General features: G+C 39.1%; 2 protein-coding genes across 6 annotated transcripts in view; one reads left to right on the top strand and one right to left on the bottom strand.

The window, feature by feature from the left end:
• Positions 1-21,577, top strand: part of PFKM (phosphofructokinase, muscle) — a 40,496-nt gene that overhangs the window by 8,562 nt on the left and 10,357 nt on the right. For 3 of the 4 annotated variants that reach the window (XM_077170692.1, XM_077170689.1, XM_077170690.1), the window contains 6 exons: positions 7,097-7,189; positions 16,086-16,159; positions 18,954-19,031; positions 20,466-20,655; positions 20,974-21,139; positions 21,401-21,445. In XM_077170692.1, the coding sequence (XP_077026807.1) occupies positions 7,105-7,189; positions 16,086-16,159; positions 18,954-19,031; positions 20,466-20,655; positions 20,974-21,139; positions 21,401-21,445 (638 nt within the window). In that variant the 5' untranslated portion in view covers positions 7,097-7,104. Of the gene's footprint in view, positions 1-4,136; positions 4,257-7,096; positions 7,190-16,085; positions 16,160-18,953; positions 19,032-20,465; positions 20,656-20,973; positions 21,140-21,400; positions 21,446-21,577 lie in introns of those variants that run through there. The other variant, XM_077170691.1, reaches the window with a different exon arrangement.
• ASB8 (ankyrin repeat and SOCS box containing 8) overlaps positions 7,345-21,577 on the bottom strand; it is a 76,851-nt gene continuing 62,618 nt past the window's right edge. The window contains exons 6-7 of one of the 2 annotated variants that reach the window (XR_013179682.1): positions 16,264-16,379; positions 7,345-7,485 (exon numbers count right to left, since the gene is read on the bottom strand). The gene's annotated coding sequence lies outside the window, so the exon portion shown is untranslated. The remainder of the gene's footprint in view (positions 7,486-16,263; positions 16,380-21,577) is intronic. The other variant, XR_013179683.1, reaches the window with a different exon arrangement.

The following is a 21,577-nucleotide window of genomic DNA, read 5'->3' on the forward strand; positions in this document are numbered from 1 at the left end:
GTCAAGTACCTAATAGTAGTATCTGATCTTATCCTGGTTTAGAGGGCAATTGTTCAGTGCTGTCCGGTCTTCATTTACCTATCCACTGCTTACATGGTTAATGGTCAGACAGGTACCTCAGCTGCTGTAATTGACTGAACCACCTATCTACCTGCTGCAGAATTCTCTTTAAATATCTCCCTATACTTCTCTCCCCCGGAATGCCCTCTTTCATAATAATTACTATTTCTGCTTTTATGGTTGGTTTGGACTTCATGCCAAACCCAACCAACTGGTTAATACCTTGTGAGCTCTAGGAAGCCTAAGAGGACTTTCTAAATGTCCTGTACACTGAAGGTTTATATATAGTCTTTGCCTTTCAGTACTGCGTACTGGAGTATGTCATATAAGGGGAGGTGTCATTTGGCTCTCCTCTGTGTATATTAGGTTTACGTTATATGCTGAAAATAAGAAGATGGCCACTAAGTAACAGAAGCTAGGGGATGGTGGCCTTTAATCCCATGGTATTCTAGCTCCAACTGACCCTCTTCTTACAAGTTCAATTCTTTTTTCCTTATTCTCTGACAAATTCAGCTCTCCTAAATTCTGAATTCTAGCTATCAACCTCACCAACTTAAGAAATCTGAGTATATTCTAGATTTCCAACAGTACTATTGCAAATTCCTATACCTGACTCATTGAAAGGGGCATAAGTCATAGCTTATTCCCTCTTGAACCATCAAAAAGGGCTCCAGGTTCTTCTCCAGTGCAAACTCTGGACTCTTTCTTCTCTCTGGAGAAAGGGTCCAACATGTCCTTTTCCAGTCTATTAAACCAGATCAGCTATGACAGTAATCTTGGAATGAGTTCATATCCAGCTACAGGCTTAGGCTGGCTGCCTCAATAATTTCTTGGTATCAAGAAATAATGCTTTGCTCTTCTGATCCCTGGTTCTCTAACTCTGTCAAGCTCTGCACCTCACTTCTGATTCTTGCCTTGGGCACCCTAGCTTGAATGAGAGTCTTCAATCTCCTCTTCCTCAGTTTCCAAACTGTGTTCACCTGCAGACCTCATATAACAAGGCCTTGCTCTGAGGGACACTTCTCAGCCTCCCCACTAGAGGGATGGGGCTTGGACATCTACCATATATTCTAGAACCACTCAGATCTCAAACATTCTCTCCCATCATTAGTCCATCAGCAAATTATGCATCCAAATTCTGGATTCATAACAGGAAATCCATAGCTAGCTAAAGTGTCCTATCCTAGTGTTAAGATTCCTGGGAAATTATTTTTGAAATTGAAAAAGTTGTTTACTGAACAGAAAATTGGAAAAAGGGGAAATGTAGGGTCTTGGAGTTTAGGATTAAAAGGACCATGCATTTTTAAGGAGCTACCTATTTCATCGTCACATCCATCTCTCTAATGCTGTAATATTTGTGTTCCGTGGTGTCTTTCCCTTAAAGAGTACTGAATAAACACTACTAAATTCTTATTATTCCATTTTCCCTTATTGTCATGTGATAAGAATTTGATACGTTACAGTTAATGAGCTATTGATTTCTTCAGTTATACCCTAGGTCCAATGAAAGATAAACTTCTTATAAGCCTTTGACAGTCCCACTAAATTATAAACTCTATGAGAGTTTAACATAGCTCAGTACCTGGGACAGTGGCTGGCACATAATGAGTCTTAAATATTTGTCGAAAGTATGAGTGAATGAATAACAAATCAACATTTCTCAAGATTCTTAGTCTGGAAGATATTTACAGCCACTTCTTAATATGAATTTATTTCAGCTAATTTTTGTTTGTCTTGGTTTTTACTAGTTTATCTATCAGGAAGTGACACCTTCAAGTTGGAGGATTGTAGTAAGATGACCAAAGGCAAGGCTTAACTACCTCTGAGAAAATTATCCTTTTCTGGATCTCCACCCCACCTTACCTGCACATTCCCTAGATGCACTTTGACATGATAATTCCCTTATTTCTGCTTATTTAGTTTTCCAGGAAGCCCTGGGAATGACTGAAGTGTGGACACACACACAAAAAATAATCTAAGGGATCAGGTGTTTTGGGATAAGATTATGGGTAACTGAATGACATCTTTGCCTTCTGATTAAGCTAACTTGTTAATTTAGTTAAATTCATAGTTAGTTAGTTTAAAAGACTGCATTTAATGGAGACATAAGACATTGGCAGTGAGTATGGGAGGGAAGGAGTGAATTGCCTCTCAAAATTCAGCCTTCAGCTTCAGCGCTAGAAACGCCACAATATGTGGTAGCTTCTCCAAATTTTTAAACATCTTTACTGATATGTAAGTTACATATCATAAAGTTCACTCAATTAAAGGGTACAATTCAAAAAAAATTTTAATATAGTCGTTGAGTTGTATGACCAATCTAAGTTTAGGACATTTTTGTCACCCCCAAAAAGAAATCCATGCAGTCGGGCAGTCACTCCCCATTCTCTCCTGCAGCCCTCGGCAACCACTAATCTACTTTCTATCTCTATAGGTGTATCTATTCTGGACATTTTATATAAAGGGAATCATATAATATATGGTCTTTCATTAATGGCTTCTTCCACCTAGCATAATGTTTTCAGAGTTCATCCATGTTGTAGCATGCATCAATACTTCACTCCTTATTATTAATAATTATTATTATTGAATAATATTCTATCATGTGGATATAACACATTTCATTTGTCTATTCATTGGTTGATGGACATTTGAGTTGTTTCTATGTTTTGGCTATTATCAGTAACACTGCTATGAGCATTTGTGTACAAGTCCTTGTGTGGACGTATGTTTTCATTTTTTTTTTTTTGCGTATATATCTCGGAGTGAATTGCTGTGTCATATGGTAACTCTGTGTTTAATTTTGAGAAACTGCCTAAATGTTTTCCACAATAACTGCATCATTTTACATTCCCGCTGCAATGTATAGCTGTCTGATTTTCTCTGCATCATTGCCAACAGTGCTTCTTTTTAAATTATAGCCATCCTAGTGGTTGTGAAATAGTATCTTTTTGTGGTTTTGATTTGCATTTCTCTAATGGCTAATGATGTTGAGCGTATTTTTATGTACTCTTTGTCCATTTGTATATCATTTTTGAGAAATGGCCATTCAAATAATTTGCCCATTTTTTGACTTGGTTTTTGTCATTTCATTATTGAGTTGCCAAAAGTTTTTATATATTCTGGATACCAGTTCCTTATCAGATATATGATTTGCAACTATTCCATTCTGTGAGTTGCCTTTTCACTTTCCTGATGTTCTTGCTTACAGCACAAAAATTTTGTGTAACCAAATGTATCTCCTAGTCACTTGTATTTTTACCGTTTGCAGCCAGAATGTACAGGGGCAGAAACAAAAGTAAGCAAGAGGAAGGACTGTGGAAAGGTCAAGAACAAAGTCAACTGTGGAGAGGCTTGGAAGCAAAGGCATAGGTGGAGCAGGGGTGAGATCAGAGGAAGGGATGCACCTAGACCCATGCTCCAGCTTGGATCCCTTCTGCTGTATAGCCCAACAAATATGGTTTCCTACCAGAATCCTGCATCCCCTCCTCCTGCAGGTCTGAGAAGGGGCTATCACTGCAGTGATCTTGCCTCCTGGTATTCCTTTTCCTAACTTTTCGACATTTTCTCTGAGAAAGGTAAAATAAAAATGTAAAGAGGGTTTTTGGTGTCACTCCAAAGAAAATACCAGTATTCAATACTCCTCAAAGGCAGAGATTCTATCCAATTTATCTTTTCATTTTTCAGCATCTAATATAATACCTGGCACAGACTCCCAGTAAATGTTTTTTCAGTGAGTGACAGAGTTGGGAGACAATGAATAGAGTCAGAGGAGGAGGTTTTAGTATCGAGTTGCTAAAGATGTTTGAATGCAAAGAGTCTCAGGCAGTCCTGGTTTAGAAAAAAGTTTTCTCTGCTGGAAACTAAGGGAAGCAATTAAATAAGTTCTGATTCCCAGGAGCTAATGTCCCAAATTAGGTGTCAGGATACCAGAACCATCTGGGGAGTGAAGAAACTAAGCTGTACCATATCTGAACTGTGTTCTTAGGGGGAGGAGGAAGAGGAGGAGAAAGGAGAATGGGAGGAGGCGGAGTCTACTTGTCAGCATCTGCTAGTGGAGGTTAGGAAGCCTCTCCTCCTTCCCCCTCCCTGTTCCCTCCACCTGGCTCCTCCCCGAGTTCTCCAAGCTTCCCTCCCCCTTTCCCCAAGGACAGTCTGCGAGGAAGGAGCTGCGGTGGAGAGCTAAAGACTAGAAGGCAAGTGAGGCCCTTGGGTGGAAGAGCTAGGGGGAGAACTGAGAGGGAGGGAGGTGCGAATAAAACTGCTGAGGGGAGGCAGTGGGAAGAATTGAAAGGAGCAGGAAGGAAAGAAAAGGTGATATGGCATTCAGAACTGGAGCCGAGAAGGGGGATGGGTAGAGCAGTCACAAAGAATCCTAGCCCCTCGGCTAATCTCCCTCTATGTGATATGCCCAGCTCCATTCCCTGGGGATATGGGACGGGGTGGTGCTCGGGCTGCATTGTCCTTGGCTTCCCGACCCCTACCCTGGCACCCACCCAATTCGAATCAGTGCTCCAGTGATGCTGCCTCTGTATTTCTCTCTCCCCTGAGCTTATTTATACATGTGTGATCTTATCTAACAGTTATTGTAATTGTCCATTTATTTCTACATGTTTTGTCACTGCATGTGTATAAAGGATGGCCATATATGAATCTGCATGTATTTCTGTGCCCTGTGCCTCTGTAACTGTCTTAGAGATGCAAGAAAAAAACATGAGCTGTTTTCTACAGGTTAGCACTTTCTTAACCTTCCCCTTAATATTGTGAATTCTTTTCCTCACTGAAGCCACCAGGGATAGAAAATCCCAGTATGGGTTTCTATCCCCTGATGAGTTCCAAGAGTGAATGAGAAGAACCTTAGGGGAAAGGAATGAGCATACTCAGATGTCTTATAATTTCCCTTTTCCAATTTTTTATCTTTCTATTTTCCCCAGCCACTTAGTCTTTTCTTTCTTAAGAATGGCAGAAATTTAGATGATACTAACATTTTAGTTAAACACATATCTGTTCCATATGTATTTATCTGTGTTTATATTCCTTCCATCATTTGCTATTATATGATTTCTTAAGTTCCATTTGTGTCTACATGCCCTGTTAGAAATACAGAGAAAGTGGAGGTATATCTGTATTGAAGCACACTTAAATTTTATTCCTATGTTTGTGTATTTTTTGTGTTGTTCATCAGTTCATTAATATTTTTAGTATTTGTTGAACTCCAGTTGTATAAATAGATGTCTATAGGTTTTGATATGTTGTGGGAGAGTTTTTAAAAATGAACATGAAAGGGCTGGCCACAGTGGCTCAGCAGGCAGACTTCTTGCCTGCCATGCTGAAGACCCAGGTTTGATTCCTGGTGCCTGCCCATACCAAAAAAAAGAACATGGTACCTGCCCTTAAGGAGTTTTCAGTATAGTTCCAGACTATACATAGTTAGGGGAGGTCCCAAAAAGGAGCCCTCCTGGACTCATAGTAATCAATGAAGGCTTATAAGGGGTGCACTAATACTGGGCTTAAAAAGATGGAATGGGATTTGCATCTGTGGAAAGGGCCAGGCTGGGATGCAGTATCCTGGGCACAGAAAAGGGAAGGAGCAAAATATACAGGTGATAATGGAGAAGAGAATTCATGAGAGCAAAGTTTAAAGCTATAGGTAAGGGCTAGATAGAGGAGCTTGAGTGCTGAACCAAGAAGATTAGAGTTTATCTGTCAGCACTGTGTATATGTACATGTCTGTGAATCTGTGTCTCTTGTAACACTGTTTGCATATATATGTCTTCATTGCATGTATTTTATTTGCGTGTGTGAATTTGTATTTTATATGACCTATGCAGCTACTCTGATTTCCCCAGATGCAGGGCAGAAGGAGGAGCTGCCCTTAAAGTCATCACCCCCTGTTCATATGAATTCTCTCTCACTGAAGTCTCAGAGGTCTATGACCCTCCCATGGCAGGTTATTTTATATCTCTCATAGAGTGGAGAAGGGAAACACAAGCAGAGAGAGACTACAATAGCTATTTTAGTAAGTAATTCAGGTGGAAAGAAGCAGTGAGGATAGAAAAGAAGGGATGGATGGGGAAGATAATATGAAGGGAGAATAATAGGATTTGGTGGTTGGTTTGATTCTGACGGTAAGGAAGTGGATAAATTAAAAAAAAAAAAACAGGTTTTAGTCTGTATAACTGGGAGAGTGATGATTCCATTAGTAATTTATGGATATAAAAGCATGCCTTCTGTATTCCTTTGAGAGAAATAAGCCCTGATTGTAAAAATATGATGTTCTCATGTTACTTGTACATACAGGTTGTGTGTATTATTAGGCAGTGATTTTATGCTACTCTTTCATTTCATTGTATTTAACATGAGGGGTGAGACCTAAAGTTAAAGGATCAAGACATGTTTTGGAGGCTGAAAGCTGGGAAAAGCTTAGATAGTCTCTAATCATTCCTGATCCTGACTCCATTAATTTGATCAAGCTCTAATGTACCTTTATAACTTCACACTCCAAGTTCCGACTGTAGTCCAATTCCATAACAAGCAACCCTAATCTTAATCATAACCCACCCTTCCCTTGCTTTTCTGCTTCCATTTGCTTGTTCTAAATCAGTGCCCCAAACCTCATCTGATTCCTACTCCCTGTAACAACACTTCCCCTTCATTAAAAGAGAAGAATCCTTGAAGTTAATTCAAGTTTCCTCTTTCCTTTCTCATTTCTGTTCAGTCTACCACCTTTTCCCCTGACTTAACTTGTTCTCTAGATAGGTTCCAGTTGGGTGAAAGAAATCAGGGAGAGATTTGCCAGGACTTTTGTAGTCTTGAGCTTGATTACTGTGACATTTCAGCTTGTCATTCTGCGGGGGTGTGCCTCGCCTCTGGCTGAAGTCCAGAGCTTCCAGGCTGCAAAGTCCAGACTCAGTGTAGTGGGAGAGCCTGACTTAGGTGGCTGTAGTCAGTCTAACAGAGCCATTTCCTAAGCTAGTAGCATCTCCAGTTAAGTAGTTGCTTCTTAACTGACACTGACCATTCTCTTGAATTCAAGAGTGGATCATGACCCATGAAGAGCATCATGCAGCCAAAACCCTGGGAATCGGGAAAGCTATTGCTGTGTTAACCTCTGGCGGAGATGCCCAAGGTAAGAAGGAAAGCCTGCTTGGGGAGGGGATAAGAAAACATGACTGGGAGCCTCCTAGAAGTTTCTTGACTCCCTTAGCCTGAAGGACAGAACTATCTTCCTATAGGTTCATGCTAGAATCCTGGGCTTTCCTAAAAGTCTAACAGGTCTAAGACTCCAAGTGCATGCAGATTTTATTTATTTGTCTTTTATTTAACCAAATCTTTATAGAACTTCTTTCCATGTTTCTCTGGAGATTTGGGGGCCATTCTGGTCTTCTGGTACCTAAAAGAATGGTTGGGTTTTTTTGAGCAACGCTGGAAAGAAGGAGACAAAAGATATAAAATCATTGAAAGGCAATTGGTAGATTCATGTCAAGTATTTTACAAATGTTGGGAAAGGAAGGGAATCCAGAACTGGTATTTGGGGGGGGGCACAGTCATCAAGTATTAACTCTGCTATCTGTAGAGTTCCTACAGTTATCAGGGTCTGGCAGCTCAATCTTACAGAACATTCCTTTCTACCAGCTATAATTCTAATTCTTCTTTGCTCCCTGTTTTTTCTGTCCTTCTCTACCTTTCCATTACTTTAGCCCTTGAGCAAATGGGAACAGCAGCAGTTAATTAGTACAGGTCCATTGGAGGGAGGGGGTCAGAAAGCAAGCAAGAGAGAGCCCTTCCCTCTGTTGAGTCTAAGAAACCTGAGGTTCAGAATAATCAGGTGTGTAGGAAAGATGAAGTGGGAGATAGAGGATGTATTTTTTCCCCCTTTTTCCTCCTTTTTTCTTGTATATTCTAATTTTTAATATGATGAAAAGGAGCAGAATTTCTGTGAAAAGAATACCAAGACAGAAAAGAGAAAAATAAAGAGATTTTCACTGGTCTGCCCCTTCCCCTGCCCCACTGCCTAGGCTTTCCTAGACATTGTGCTCAGTACCTACTTTGTATGTTCTGTCTTCTATGTTCTGAAGAGATTTTTTTTTTTGAAAATTTATGAATTTTAATAAGAAAAGCAAGAATGAAAATAAGATATTCATCACAAAAATGGAGGAAATAAATCTCAAAAAAAACTGAAAGAATGAATTAAAAGCATAAAATAGATATTTATGAAATGAAATAACAAAAGACAATAGACTTGATTAAGAAAACCAAAAGCTGGTTCTTTCAAAATGAAAGAAAAAAATTAAATAAAGCTTTGTTAGAGTTGATCAACATAAAGTGAAAATGACCTAATTAAATAGTATTAGGAATGAGAAACATAATTTATGCATATGGGAGAGATTAAATATTCAAGATAACTTTATGTACAATTTAGCATGGGAATGTAGATAAAAGGATGATATCTGTAAGAAAATACATATTATCAACCATGACCCTAACTGAGCTACAGTACTGTAAATCAGGTCCACCAAATCACAAAGATAAGATCATTTTTAGGCTATATAAAATCTTCTATGCCATAAAGACGGCAACAATACCTACATTTTTTTAACCTAGAAAAACCTTAACACTAGAGAAAAAGAAAAATATCACAAAAATGAAAACTGCAAATTTAACTGAGTTTATAGAAAGAGGCAAAAATCCTGAATAAAGTATTAACAAAATAAACCCACAGACATATTAAAAGAATAATGCTAGCTAATAAAAAATTATAAAAATAAACAGATCATAAACAAACAAATAGACAAATCATAAAAATAAACATGATTTTATGTTATATTGCTCTCTAAATTTTCCTCTGAATACTTAAAGTTAGTAATTCTTATAAAAATATAAGGATTAAGCATTTGCAAATGGCATTGTGAGTTGATTTAAAATTGTGTTCATTTGTATAATGACAATGTGTTGACATACATCATCAACATGTAGTAATTTTATATCTTATAGATAGTGTACTCATTTTTTCTTCAAGAATAAATCCCTTTGGTCTTATCATTATTTGAACTACATCAATTTAAGCAAGAAATTCAAAGACTGACATTCCTAAATTAATGAAATCGTACATATTAAAAGACAAAAACAGAATTCTGGAGCTGCCAGAGATAGGTGGTAGCATCTAGGCAAACCTCTCATTTCTAAGGACTAATTATTCAGACATTTTTAGCCCATGAAGATTTTATTATGTAATGATTAAACACATATGTGAGTGTGACACACACACATGCAGATAATTAATTGTTAACACTGTAAGTAAGAGAATAAATGAAGTACACCATTTTATAAAAGTCTCTCTGTCATGCCTACCTCTTTCTCTCTTTTTCTCTCCAAACTTCACAGTTTTATATGGTTTACTCTTCTCATTTCCTGACAGAGACTTTAAACTTTAAACACAGTTAATGCTCAAAACATCATATATTATTTAGAAGAAGAGCACATTTCTGTAGATATTATTAGCCTCTGCGGAGATCCCTTTGAAAATTTTGCTTAGTAGTTAAGTATAGACAGTATATTCTCAGATAAGCTGAATTTTCTGTCCTATCACATATGCAGTTTACTAGCACCTGGTTTGTGTTCTACTGTTATTAACTGTTATTTAGGAATTCACAGTCAACCAAGCTTTGCATCTCATAACTTTTAAAACATTTCAATGAAAGTAGACATTATGACTGACAGACTAACTTGGTGGCACTTTTTCCCCTAATAAAATTAAACATTGCTTCTAGCAGTAAGGCACACTTTCTCTAATTCAATTTGACCATGCAGATTTTACAACTCACTTCAACTATTTTGCTACTGGCAAAGAATCTCTATCAGATACTGCTGTAAACTTTGCATTTGGCATCTTCTGAACCATGAAGACAAACATAATAATAAAAGGACATGACGAAGAAGCTAACAACTTTTGCATCAGTGTCTGAAGAGATTTTTATTCCTTTGAGAATTCTCAATTGAATGAGGAAAGATACTATATGTTACTAGAATTCTTATATAAGGCACATAAATAAATTTATCAAATGAGTATTAATCTAGTACAAACCACTTCTATACTAAAATGATAGGCCCTACTGGATTAATCAGGGAAAACGTCATGCTTTATGGATTTCAAGAAACTGAACTCTTCATTTATACAAAGTGCTTAAGTCAGTGCCTGCTGCAATTACTAATATAATTGTATTAGTAGTTAATTAAAAAGTGAATTATTGAGCATCTACCAAGTACCAAGCAGGATAACAAACACTATGGATGCATCAATGAAAAGGTCAGACATAGTCCTTGCTCTTATGATAATTCTTATTAGTACATTAGGAGAGCTATACTTTAAACATATTTTTAAACCAATTGTTTATTTAATTATACTTGTGATAAGTGTCAGAATTAGAAAATGCTAAAATGAAGAAACTGAGGAAGGAGGGCACAGAGGCCTGAGATTAGGAATAGTGACCAGATTAGGAATGCAGAGTCCTAATTAAGGCTATAGAGATCACTAACCTGGCTTCTACAGCTTTTCTCTTCTCTCCTGGAAAGGATCCCATGCCAATACTGAGTTCCTCAACATAGACACAGTGAGTGTGGATCCTAAAACCTTGTGGGATTGCCTGAGGAATTGGACTGTTGGAGAAGGGAAAGGGAGAGCCTGATAAAAAGCCAAGTGAGGCACACAGTTATGAAAGATGAGGGAGAACAGCTCTGTGGAGAGAGAAAGAAGAAAAAATAATAGAGGATTTAACTTGGCTCTAAGAGCAGCAAAGCCCTTCCAGGTTCCAAAACTGACGTGAGACCCTCTTAATCTAGGGATGAGCATCCTCTGCCTGCTTTAAGAGAAGGATCATCTCTCATGGAGGCAGAGGCAATGGGTATACTGATTTCTGGGGGCTCAGTTAAGCCAAGGCCTATAGGGTTCTATGAGAGGCACAGGGTACCCAGGGAAATATCCCATCTGCGAATCCATGTAAGATCATAGGAGCATGTCAGTGGGGACAGAAAGTGGTAGAAAATGAGATTCAAGAGACAAAGGTAAAATAGGAACTCAAAATAGAGCTAAGAGGTCCCAGCTGAAGGAGCAGCTCAAGCACAAAATGACCAGACTAGAAAGAAGTTTGATTGGCCCTACTTCTCCCAGGGAGAGAGCACAGAGGTGTTTTTTCCCTAGAGGCTCTGAACCACCTGGGAAAATGAGATTAACTCCATCATTCCCTGGGCTCAACAAAGCTACTTGCCTCTTGATGTAGAATGGACAGGATTCAGACATCCTGAGCTCAGAATCCAAGGAACTCAGGTTTGGACTAATGATGGACTAATTAGATACCAAATCCTAATTCCCTTTTCAGCCCAGAAATGGTCTCGACCCCCTAAACATGCCACACTTAGTCTTGTGAAATCAGCATATCCTACTGCCGGAAAGGACTTCCATTATCTAGCCTTGCCCTTTCCCTCCAGACAGGCATTTCATTCCAATGTATGTTTGTCCTATTTTTCAAGATTTGCAGAGACACAAATTCTATTACCTGTCTGGACGACCTCTTCTAGGGTTTGTAATTTTTTAATGTTTTTTTTTTTTTTTTAATGGGCAGGCACTGGAAAACGAACCCGGGTTTCTGGCATGGCAGGCGAGAACTCTGCCTGTTGAGCCACCGTGGCCTGCCCTAGAGTTTGTAATTTTTAACTGCATATCCATCAAAAAGTACTATTCACACTGAGAAACATGTATTCCTCATGTTGGAATTACATTAATTTTTTTTTAAATCTTATTCACAATTCAGTAAAGGTGGAAAGAAACTTGTTAGCATTAACTTTAAAAAAGATAGTGACTGAGTCATTTATTAGGTTTTTCTGTCTAGTCTTATAATAGAGGCCCATCGTCCATAGTTCTTTTCCCCAAAGCCTCTTCCTGACAGGGTGTAATTGGATACCCCAAACTATGTCCTTATAATGTTCTCCACAGTCCCTCCTGGCTGTACCAGAATCCCCCCCCCCCCACCATGGTGCCTGAAATCTTATCCATCGTCTTGCTTCTAATAAGCCAAGCAGCTGTTCATACCAGTTTATTTAGGGCAACATGAAACAGCCAAGGAAACCATGGCCAGGACTGCCTTGAGGCCAGACTAGGCCAGTGAGGTTGGATAGGAGAGCCCAAAGAATTACTGAGACTCCCTAGCATAAGCTATCAACACTTCCCAGCTTGTGATTTCCAGGGAACTGAGGTTTAAGAAACAGCTAGAGGAGCACTAAGGGGCTCTGAAACTTGATTTCTAGTAAAATGCTCAGATATTCAACTTACCAGCAGGAAGGATGACCTCTAGAGGTTGGTGGGGTTTAGGTAAGAAGAAAGCAGAGGTAGAGGGAAGAGAAAGTATCTTGTAGAGTTTTTCTCATACCCAACAGATTTGGTTCCCTATCTACTACTGTAGTGTTTTACATTGTAAACCTTTTTGAGCAGTTTGTTTTCCTTAACTTTATTTTTCCCCCATATTTACTCACCTTGGGAGCAGGAAACATTGTTCTAACCTATACATTTCAAAAGGATGTTTTTCTTTATTCCCTAGGATGATAAATTCCTGCTCCAGAACTCCAGGTATTCAATAGAGAATCCCATGGGCCTTGTGACAGGCTGGAAAACCAGCAAGCAAATAGTAGTTTCCTATCTTCTTATTAAGTTGACTATTCATATCTTTCCTGAAGTACTGGTAGCTTTACACTGACTCTGACTTTGTTCCTTTTATATACCTGGGCTTTTCCTAAACCTTCTGAGAAGCCTCCACTCTGCACTGATTTTCAGATTTTTGTTCCCACTTCTTAAAACTATCCCCATTTGGCTTCCAAAAATACTGCTAAACCTTGGTTCCTCTCTTGTCTTTTCTTGCTGCTTCTTATTAGTTTCCTTCATGGAATACTTTTTCCTCTGCCCATCTATCCCTTCAATGTGGATTTTCCTCAGGGTTCCAGTCCTTGCCCTTTTTCCTTCTAATTCTGCATATTCTCTCAAGATAATCTCTTCCTGTTGTCTCATGAGAACTTCAAACTCATTATGGCCAAATATGAATGTATCAGCTCCACCCTTACCTTCCCAAACTGAAACCTGTCTCTGATCAGTTAACGGCTCCGCATTTTAACCCTTTGCCTAAGTCCGTCATGGGGGATTTCCTTCTTGCTTTCTAAAACTTGAAATCTAATCATCATGTTGCTTGTTAAATTTAAGTCCTGTTGCTTCTGTTCCCTAAATGTCTCCTGTCTCATATCTCTGTTTAGTCCCAAATGCCCCTTTCCCAGTCCAGGCCTTTATCATTTCTTGTCTATGCTTCCAGATAGCCTCCTGGTCCTAGAGTCTTAATCTGTCCTCTGCTAGAGTGATCTTTCTGATATATAGATTCACCATGTCCTTCTGCTCTCAAAATTCTTTAAAGATTCTCCATTGTCTACAACTTTTTTTTCCCTCAGGTCACAGACCCTTTGGAATCAAATGAAAGCCACAGACCTTCTCCCATGGGAAATGCCAATGCCCACACAATTTTCATATGGTTTCATAGGGTTCCCACACTTCCTGAAACCTATTATCTTGGATTCTCAATCAAATCCTGGTCTATAGAATAAAAACCAACCTTTACATGGCACACTGGGTATGTGCTGTTGTCTAGCCTCATTGCTCACCATGTCCTATTTTACATTTTATTCTTTATTATATTGAATTATCTGTAGTTATTTGTGGACTCTTATCTTTATCTGTGCCTAGAACACTCTCCCCCAAATTGTCTACCTAGTAAAAATATTTAAAAGGAAATTTTCCTTTAAGTCCCAGGACAAATGCTATCTTTTCTGTATAACCATCCCTGACTTCCTCTTGGCTCCTTCTCTTTGTTTCCGTTGCCCTTTGTACATATCTCCTTTATGGGGGTCAATATATTATATTGTAATTCTTCACATGTTTTGAAGATCATTATCAATCCCTTTATATTTCTATCCCTGATGCCTAGTACAGTGCCAGGAACATGATATGTGTTCAGTAAATATGTGTTCAAAGAGTAAATAGATGCTCATTTTAATTTGGAGCCATGTGATAGCAACTTTTATTAGCCTGTAAAAAAAGGCTTTCTGGTCTTCTTGATTCCATCCATTCTAAGTAGTTTTGGATTATGTAGTATTTTGTGATTTTTTTTTCTTTAGTGCTTGCTGGTATGTGATATTTCTTCAGACATAGTCAAGGACTGTATTACAGTTCTCCAGAGAAATGGAATCAATAAGATATAAGTAGTAAGAGATTATGGCAAGGAATTGGCTCACATGGCTGTGGAGGCAAGCAAGGCCAAACTCCATAGGGCAGGCTGCAAGCTGGAGACTGAGAAAAGTGATGTTCAAGTCCTTAATCTGAATTTCCTAGGGGAATTCTGACCTCTGAAACCCTCAATTCTGGCTTTTAAAACCTCCACCTGAGTGAATGAGATTATCCACATTGCTGCGGGCAAGGTCCTTTGTTGATTGTAATGCAAATCACATCTACAAAATACCCTCGCAGTAACTAAGCAGGTCAGTGCTTGAGCAAACAACTGGGCACCATAATCTAGCCAAGTTGACAAATGAAGTTAATCATCACAAGGACTGTGTGAATAATTATATATCTACATAAAAATATGTACTGGGATATTTGAGGGATGGTGGATAAAATGGTTCACATGAAGTTGACCCATTATGGCTGTAAGATTCCTTGAGCATTGTAAGATTCCTTGAGCATCACCATGAGCCCCGCTGCACATTGCAAAGTAGGACACCAGGGTCAAGATCCAGGAATAGCTTCCATTTTTCACCAATGAAGGTATTCTTATTATATTATAAGTAGCACTGCTTCTAATTCAGAGGGTTTTTTTTTTTTTTTTTTTACAACTCCTACTGTGTGTTGTGACATGTTAACTCCTCAGAGTTCTCATCATTGAGCAACAACTTGGACAGGGGCTAGTACTCATGTGTAAAAAAGGAAAAAGGTTCTCCTCTCTGTTTTAGTCCTATTTTTTTTCTCCCAGTGGGAACCAGGAAGAGAATAATTTATAGCTATGATTTTTTTTGTGCCTCAGTTTGGAGGACAGTGTGTTTAAGTGCCTTATATGTATTTTATATATAGGACCACAGGAGGAGTTCAACAGTATTTGTTAACTGAGTGAATTCCTAGAGAAGGCAGTGGGAAGAAAGAGTCCCCACTAATTCTGCTTACACACTTGGTCACATCCTCTTCTGAGGGTTAGAGCAGCTCAACTGTGTGGCACACATTGGAGCCTACACCAACTCAAATGTGTGTGTGTGTGTGTGTGTGTGTGTGTGTTTGGGTGTGTGTGTAAAGATTGAGAGAATTTGTATGGACATACTTATGAGCATATTCTGACTTTCTGACTGCTCAGGTCACTGAGCTGCAGTCATATCATTGTCTTGAAAAGCATGCTGAAACTGGATATCTAGATTCAGTGCAGAAGTCAGGGAAAAACCGAGTGCAGCCATTGGGATTAGGGTATAGCATTGTGGTTAAGAGTGTTGACTTTGACACTTAAAGACTTGTATTCAATGTGACCTTTCTAAGAGTATTAGCTCTGTGACCTTGACCTCCTTGAGCTTCAGTTTCCAAATCTGTAAAATGGAAGCAACTCCAGGGTTACAGATAGGCTTCAATGAGATGATATTTGATAAGCACTTAGCACAGTGTCTGACCTCACAATAAGTATTTCAGAAAGTGCATGTTTGTTATTCTTGTCATTATTATTCTCCAGAGTCCTCTGGCAAGGAAAGATTTTAGAAAAGGCAGAGTTTGAGGCTGGGAGTTGGACAGGGATCAGCTGAATTGGGCTCCCTTAACATTGAGGGTGGTGATTAAGGGTAGGGAGGTCAGAAGACTTGGAGGAGAGGCGTATTCTAGATTCAGACAAAGCCTAAACAAAGTACTGCCATGTATCTTTAGCTGGATGAAACATCTCCCTGACTTCTTTCTTCCCTTCTCTTTATAGGAATGAATGCTGCTGTTAGGGCTGTGGTTCGAGTTGGTATCTTTACGGGTGCCCGAGTCTTCTTTGTCCATGAGGTTGGTTCTTTACTTTGCTCCCCTTTGTTCCTTCTTTGTTCTCTGCCTAATCTCTGCCCCCATGCCCTCTCAACCGCAGACACATATTCTCTTCCCTTACTTACCTCACAGTTCAGTCTGTCTGCCTTGGCTTCTTTTCTCCATGAGTGACTCCTCCCCAATCTCAGCTCTAACAATGATGCTGGGACCTGGGGATCTGCAAACTGCGTACTCATGTTGCCTGTTCAGTTTAAAGGAAGAAGTAAATCTCTGTCTTCCCTCCACCACCTCAAAAACAGGGAGAGAAACTGAAATGGATTTGTATTTGACAGCAAATTTAGTATATCCAGGAATACAGCCCCAGGAGGAAAGAGTGTTATTATAAAAATACTTCTGTAGTGTGTCTCACCTTCTGAAGTTCTAACTCCTCTGTGACTCCTTTCTCTCAGTTTCCTCTCATACTTTCCTCACTCTTCTTTCTGTAAAATCTCTCTGCCTATCTTCTCTCAAATTTTGCTCTCTTTTATTATTGTCGCATTTCCCTCCCTCCCTTCCTTAGTCCCTCTAATATCTCTTTCTCTCTTTCCTCTATTGTTCCCAAGACCATCTGTTACCTCATTTCCCTGGGAAACGATGGGAGGAAATAGGAGGAACCAAAAATAAGAATTAAGATTAAATATTTAGGATGGGAGATTAAATATCAAGAATTGGATGAAACTAGAACAGGGACTTGAAAAAGAATCAGTATCTCCTTCCTTACACTTTGTTAAACATGATGATCTCATTAGCCATTAGGGAAATGTAAATCAAAACTACAATGAGATACTACTTAAGACCCATAAGGATGGCTATTTTGTCTAGGGTATGAACAGATGAGTAGAAAATATGGATAAAAAATAAACAAATAATGGGGGTGGGGAGAAAAACAGAGAATAAGTATTGGAAAGAATGCAGAGAAATTAGAACTATAGTGCATTGTTGTTAGGAATGTAAAATGGAAATGTAAATGTTGTTAGGAATGTAAGTGGAAAGCAACATAGTGGTACCTCAAAAAATTAAATGTAGAATTGCCATTTGTCCTAGCAATCCCACTTCTAGGTTTATATCTAAATGAAATGAAAACAGGATCATAAATGCTTGTACACACATGTTTATAGTAGTATCATTTACAATAGCCAAAAGCTGGAAATAACCCAAATGTCCATTGACAGATGAATGAATAACCAAAATGTGGTACCTACACAGAATGGAATATTATTTGGCAATATTTAGGAAAAATGAAGTTATGAGACATGCTGTGGCATGTAAGAATCTTGAAAACTATGCTCAGTGAAATAAGCAAGACACAATGATAAAAATTATATGCTAACACCTATAAGATGATGAAAATAACAAATTTGGAGAGATATTGAGAGTAGATTAGAAGTTACTGGGTGCGGGGGGGAATGGAAAAAAGAGGGAAGAGGGGGTTTTTGTAAAAAAAATTATAATTAGAAAATAAAACACTACAACTATTTAAAATGAGGATTTTGATTATTTATGAAATGAAAATATGTACAGGATATAGTAAGTCAAAAAAAAGTGATGGTCTCAGAAGCATTTAGGAATCAATAATGGGAGACTGTGACTTGATTTCAGAGAACCTCTTCCCAGAGATCCTGTCTTTTTTAAAAAAAATTTATTGTGACAACATATATATATATCATCTCCCATATAAACCATTTCAAGTGTACATTTCAGTGATATTAATTACATTCACAGTGTTGTCCCACCAGCATCACTATCCATTATCAAAATTTTCCATCACCCCAAACAGAAGTTCTGAACCCATTAAGTCTTCATTCCCCCCCCCTACCCTGTCTCTATGAATTTGCATATTCTAGATATTTCATATAAGTGATAAAATATAATATTTGTCCTATTGTATCTGGCTTATTTCACTCAACATGATGTCTTTAAGGTTGTAGCATATATCAGAACTTCATACTTTTTTTTATAGCTGAATAATATTCCATTGTAGGTGTATACCACATTTTGTTTATCTATTCATCTGTTTGATGGACACTTGAGTTGCTTCCACCTTTTAGTTATTGTGAATAACACTGCTATTAACACTGGTATACAGATATCTGAGTCCCTGCTTTCAATTCTTTGGGCATATACCTAGAAGTGGGATTGCTGGGTCATATGGTAATTCTATACTTAACTTTCTGAGGAACCGTGTAACTGTTTTCCACAGCAGCTGCACCATTTTACATTACCACCAACAACTGCATGAGGGTTCCTATTTCTCCACATCCTTACCAACACATATTTTCCATTTTTTAAAGTAATAGCCATTCTGTGTCATTGTGGTTTTGATTTGCATTTTCCTAATGGCTAATCATGTTGGGCATCAAATCTTTTAATGTGCTTATTTTCAATATGTTTATTGGTCATTTGTATATCTTGTTTGAAGAAATATCTGTTCAAGTCTGTGACTCATTTTCAATCAGGTTGTTTGTCTTTTTTGTTGTGGATTTGTAGGAGTTCTTTATATATTCTGGATATTAAACCCTTATCAGATATATGGGTTACAAATATTTTCTCCCATTCTATAGAGTTGTCTTTTCACTTGCTAGATAATGTTCTTGGATGTACAAAAGTTTTTTAGTTTTGATGAAGTCCATTTTACCTGTTTTTTCTTTTGTTGTTCATGCTTTAGCTGTAAAATTTAAGAATTCATTGCCTAATACAAGGTTCCAAGGATCTCATCTTAATTATGAGTTAAGGGGGGAAGCCTAGCAGAAGCTGAATGGGTATAATGTTCCCACAGGGTTATCAAGGCCTGGTGGATGGTGGAGATAACATCAGGGAAGCCACATGGGAGAGTGTTTCAATGATGCTTCAACTGGTATGTCCCAAAGGACCCACTATCCCATATCCTGTCCTTGTTTCACCCCACTCTGGTTTAGACTCATGGTCTCCCAAATTCCCTACCATGTGATTTGTTGTGAAGGGATTCAGTGACAAGAAAGGAGCTATGTTTGCCCTTTAGTTTTTGCATTTGAAAATATCACCCTGGTTTCGGGAGGGGGGGCAGTTGGAGGGACTGGTCACAGGATAGTGCCCAAGATGGTTTGCCCTTTATAGAAAGGTCATAGACAAGACTTTTGGGAACTGGCATGCAAACAGGTCCTACTCCGGGGTCACGGGGAAGATCTAGCCCTGAAAATAACCCTACAGAAGGACTGGAACCAGAGCCAGCCTTCATGTGATGGGGATGAAGTGATATGAAACCAGACCATTTAGGGGATGAAGGAGTGAAGGCAGCCTTTCAGCATTTCAATAATCCTAAAAATATCCTGATCATACCCACAGTCCTTTTTGCTACTTCCTTCAAGTCATTCTAGACTCCTCCTAATATATATCCACTACAGGCCAGCCCAGTTGAAATACACCCACTTGCTGATTTACTTAAAAATATACAGATTATATTTGTATCCCCATTCATCACCTTAATCCTCCCAAAATCTATTGAAGGAAATGTAGTGCACAGCTTTGTTATGCCTAGTAAAGGCTTGGCATAGGCAATGGTATCTGTCATAAATATTCTGAAATACCCCAAATAGCCAGAATATCCCAAACTCATGGATGCCCAGGAGCTTTGATGACTTAGGCAAACCCCAAGTATTCTTATTTCTCTTAAGGGTATCTGTAAGCCCTTAGAAATATAAGCCTTTCTATTCTCAGAGCTTTTTTCCTGTGAATATCTGGATATTGTGGCTCCTTTCACAAGGTCATAGATCCCAAGAAGCAAAGGAGGAAAGAATTGGCAGTGCCTGGTTACCATTAGAAATCACAGTGTGTTTGAGAGGGGGAAAAATACTACCAAGCACACTGGAAGGAACTCCTAGTAATAGTTTGAACATAATCCAATAATACTAGGCCACTGGGGGAATTTCCAAAGACCGAAGTCACTGCTACTTTTTCTTCTTCTTCTAAGAAGATATGAAATAGGGAGATTATTCTGGTAGCCAGCAGATGTGTATGTATTTCCTTGTTCCCTTTAAGGATAATCACTTGATGACAGAGCCTTCAATGAAATGGTTTGGATCTTAGCAGACTTTAAAGAGGTGTAGCAGAAGGTGGGAATGACCCCATGATGTCTCTGCTGGCATCATGTCCCTTTTCTTTGGGATGAATATCTCTTAAGGATGTCGGGGAATTTCCTAGGGAGTCACATGATTAGGTCTGCCTAATCGTATTGGAATAGAGGAAAACTTAGCATGTTGAGCTTAAATTTGACTGTGTCTTCTGGGAGCTGACTTCTGCCTCTTCACTAAAGGGAGGCACAGTAATTGGAAGTGCCCGGTGCAAGGACTTTCGAGAGCGAGAGGGACGACTCCAAGCTGCCCACAACCTGGTGAAGCGTGGGATCACCAATCTGTGTGTCATTGGGGGTGACGGCAGCCTCACTGGGGCTGACACCTTCCGTTCTGAGTGGAGTGACTTGTTGGGTGAACTCCAGAAAGCGGGTGAGAAATTATTCATTCATTATTGCTCATTGGTGCATGCACATGTGTGTTCATAGTGCATACACACACACAAACACACATAGACACATATAGACAACCCTTACCTCCCCTTGAATGAAGACATTACCCAGACACAAATAGGCATTATTTGCCATCCCTTTTGCCCTCCTTTTCCTGCCATTGTGTATAATTCTCTGGGTTACAGTTTCTTCTCTCTCCAATAATTTGCTCTGTGGGCATGTGAGGTACCTCACCCAGTGGCTTCTGGGCATGTGAGGTACCTCACCCAGTGGCTTCTGGTTTGCTTCCCATTGATAGGTAAGATCACAGCTGAGGAGGTTAAGAAGTCCAGCTACCTGAACATCGTAGGCCTGGTCGGTTCTATTGACAATGACTTCTGTGGCACTGATATGACCATCGGCACTGACTCTGCCCTGCACCGTATCATAGAGATTGTAGATGCCATCACCACCACTGCTCAGAGGTAAGGAAGTCTGTGGAGTATGGAATGTAGGATGATGGGGAATGGAAAGGTAACAGCTTACTCTAGGATAATCCTAGAGGATTCCAGTTTAGTCCAGTCTTCTCCTCTTCCCTTATTTTTCCTTTCTTTCCTTCCCTTCCTTGACCTCTCTGGATACCTTTTACTGCTCTGTTTTCCCAGGCCTAGTTTAATTGGCCTAGATGCTTGATCCTGACCATAAGGACACTTGAACTATTTAAGTCCTATGTCAATCTCTTGCAGCCACCAGAGGACATTTGTGTTAGAAGTGATGGGCCGGCACTGTGGGTAAGATCTCCATCCTGACTTGTTTATTCCATGGACCCCGCAATAGCCCTTTCCTCTTTCCAGAGTCCAGAGAGGTCTTTTGGTGGTAGCAGATCTGGCAGTGTCCTCTTGGTGCTGCCCTTTTTCCCTACC

The sequence above is a fragment of the Tamandua tetradactyla genome, chromosome 7 (assembly GCF_023851605.1).
Source record: "Tamandua tetradactyla isolate mTamTet1 chromosome 7, mTamTet1.pri, whole genome shotgun sequence".
NCBI classification, from domain to species: domain Eukaryota; kingdom Metazoa; phylum Chordata; class Mammalia; order Pilosa; family Myrmecophagidae; genus Tamandua; species Tamandua tetradactyla.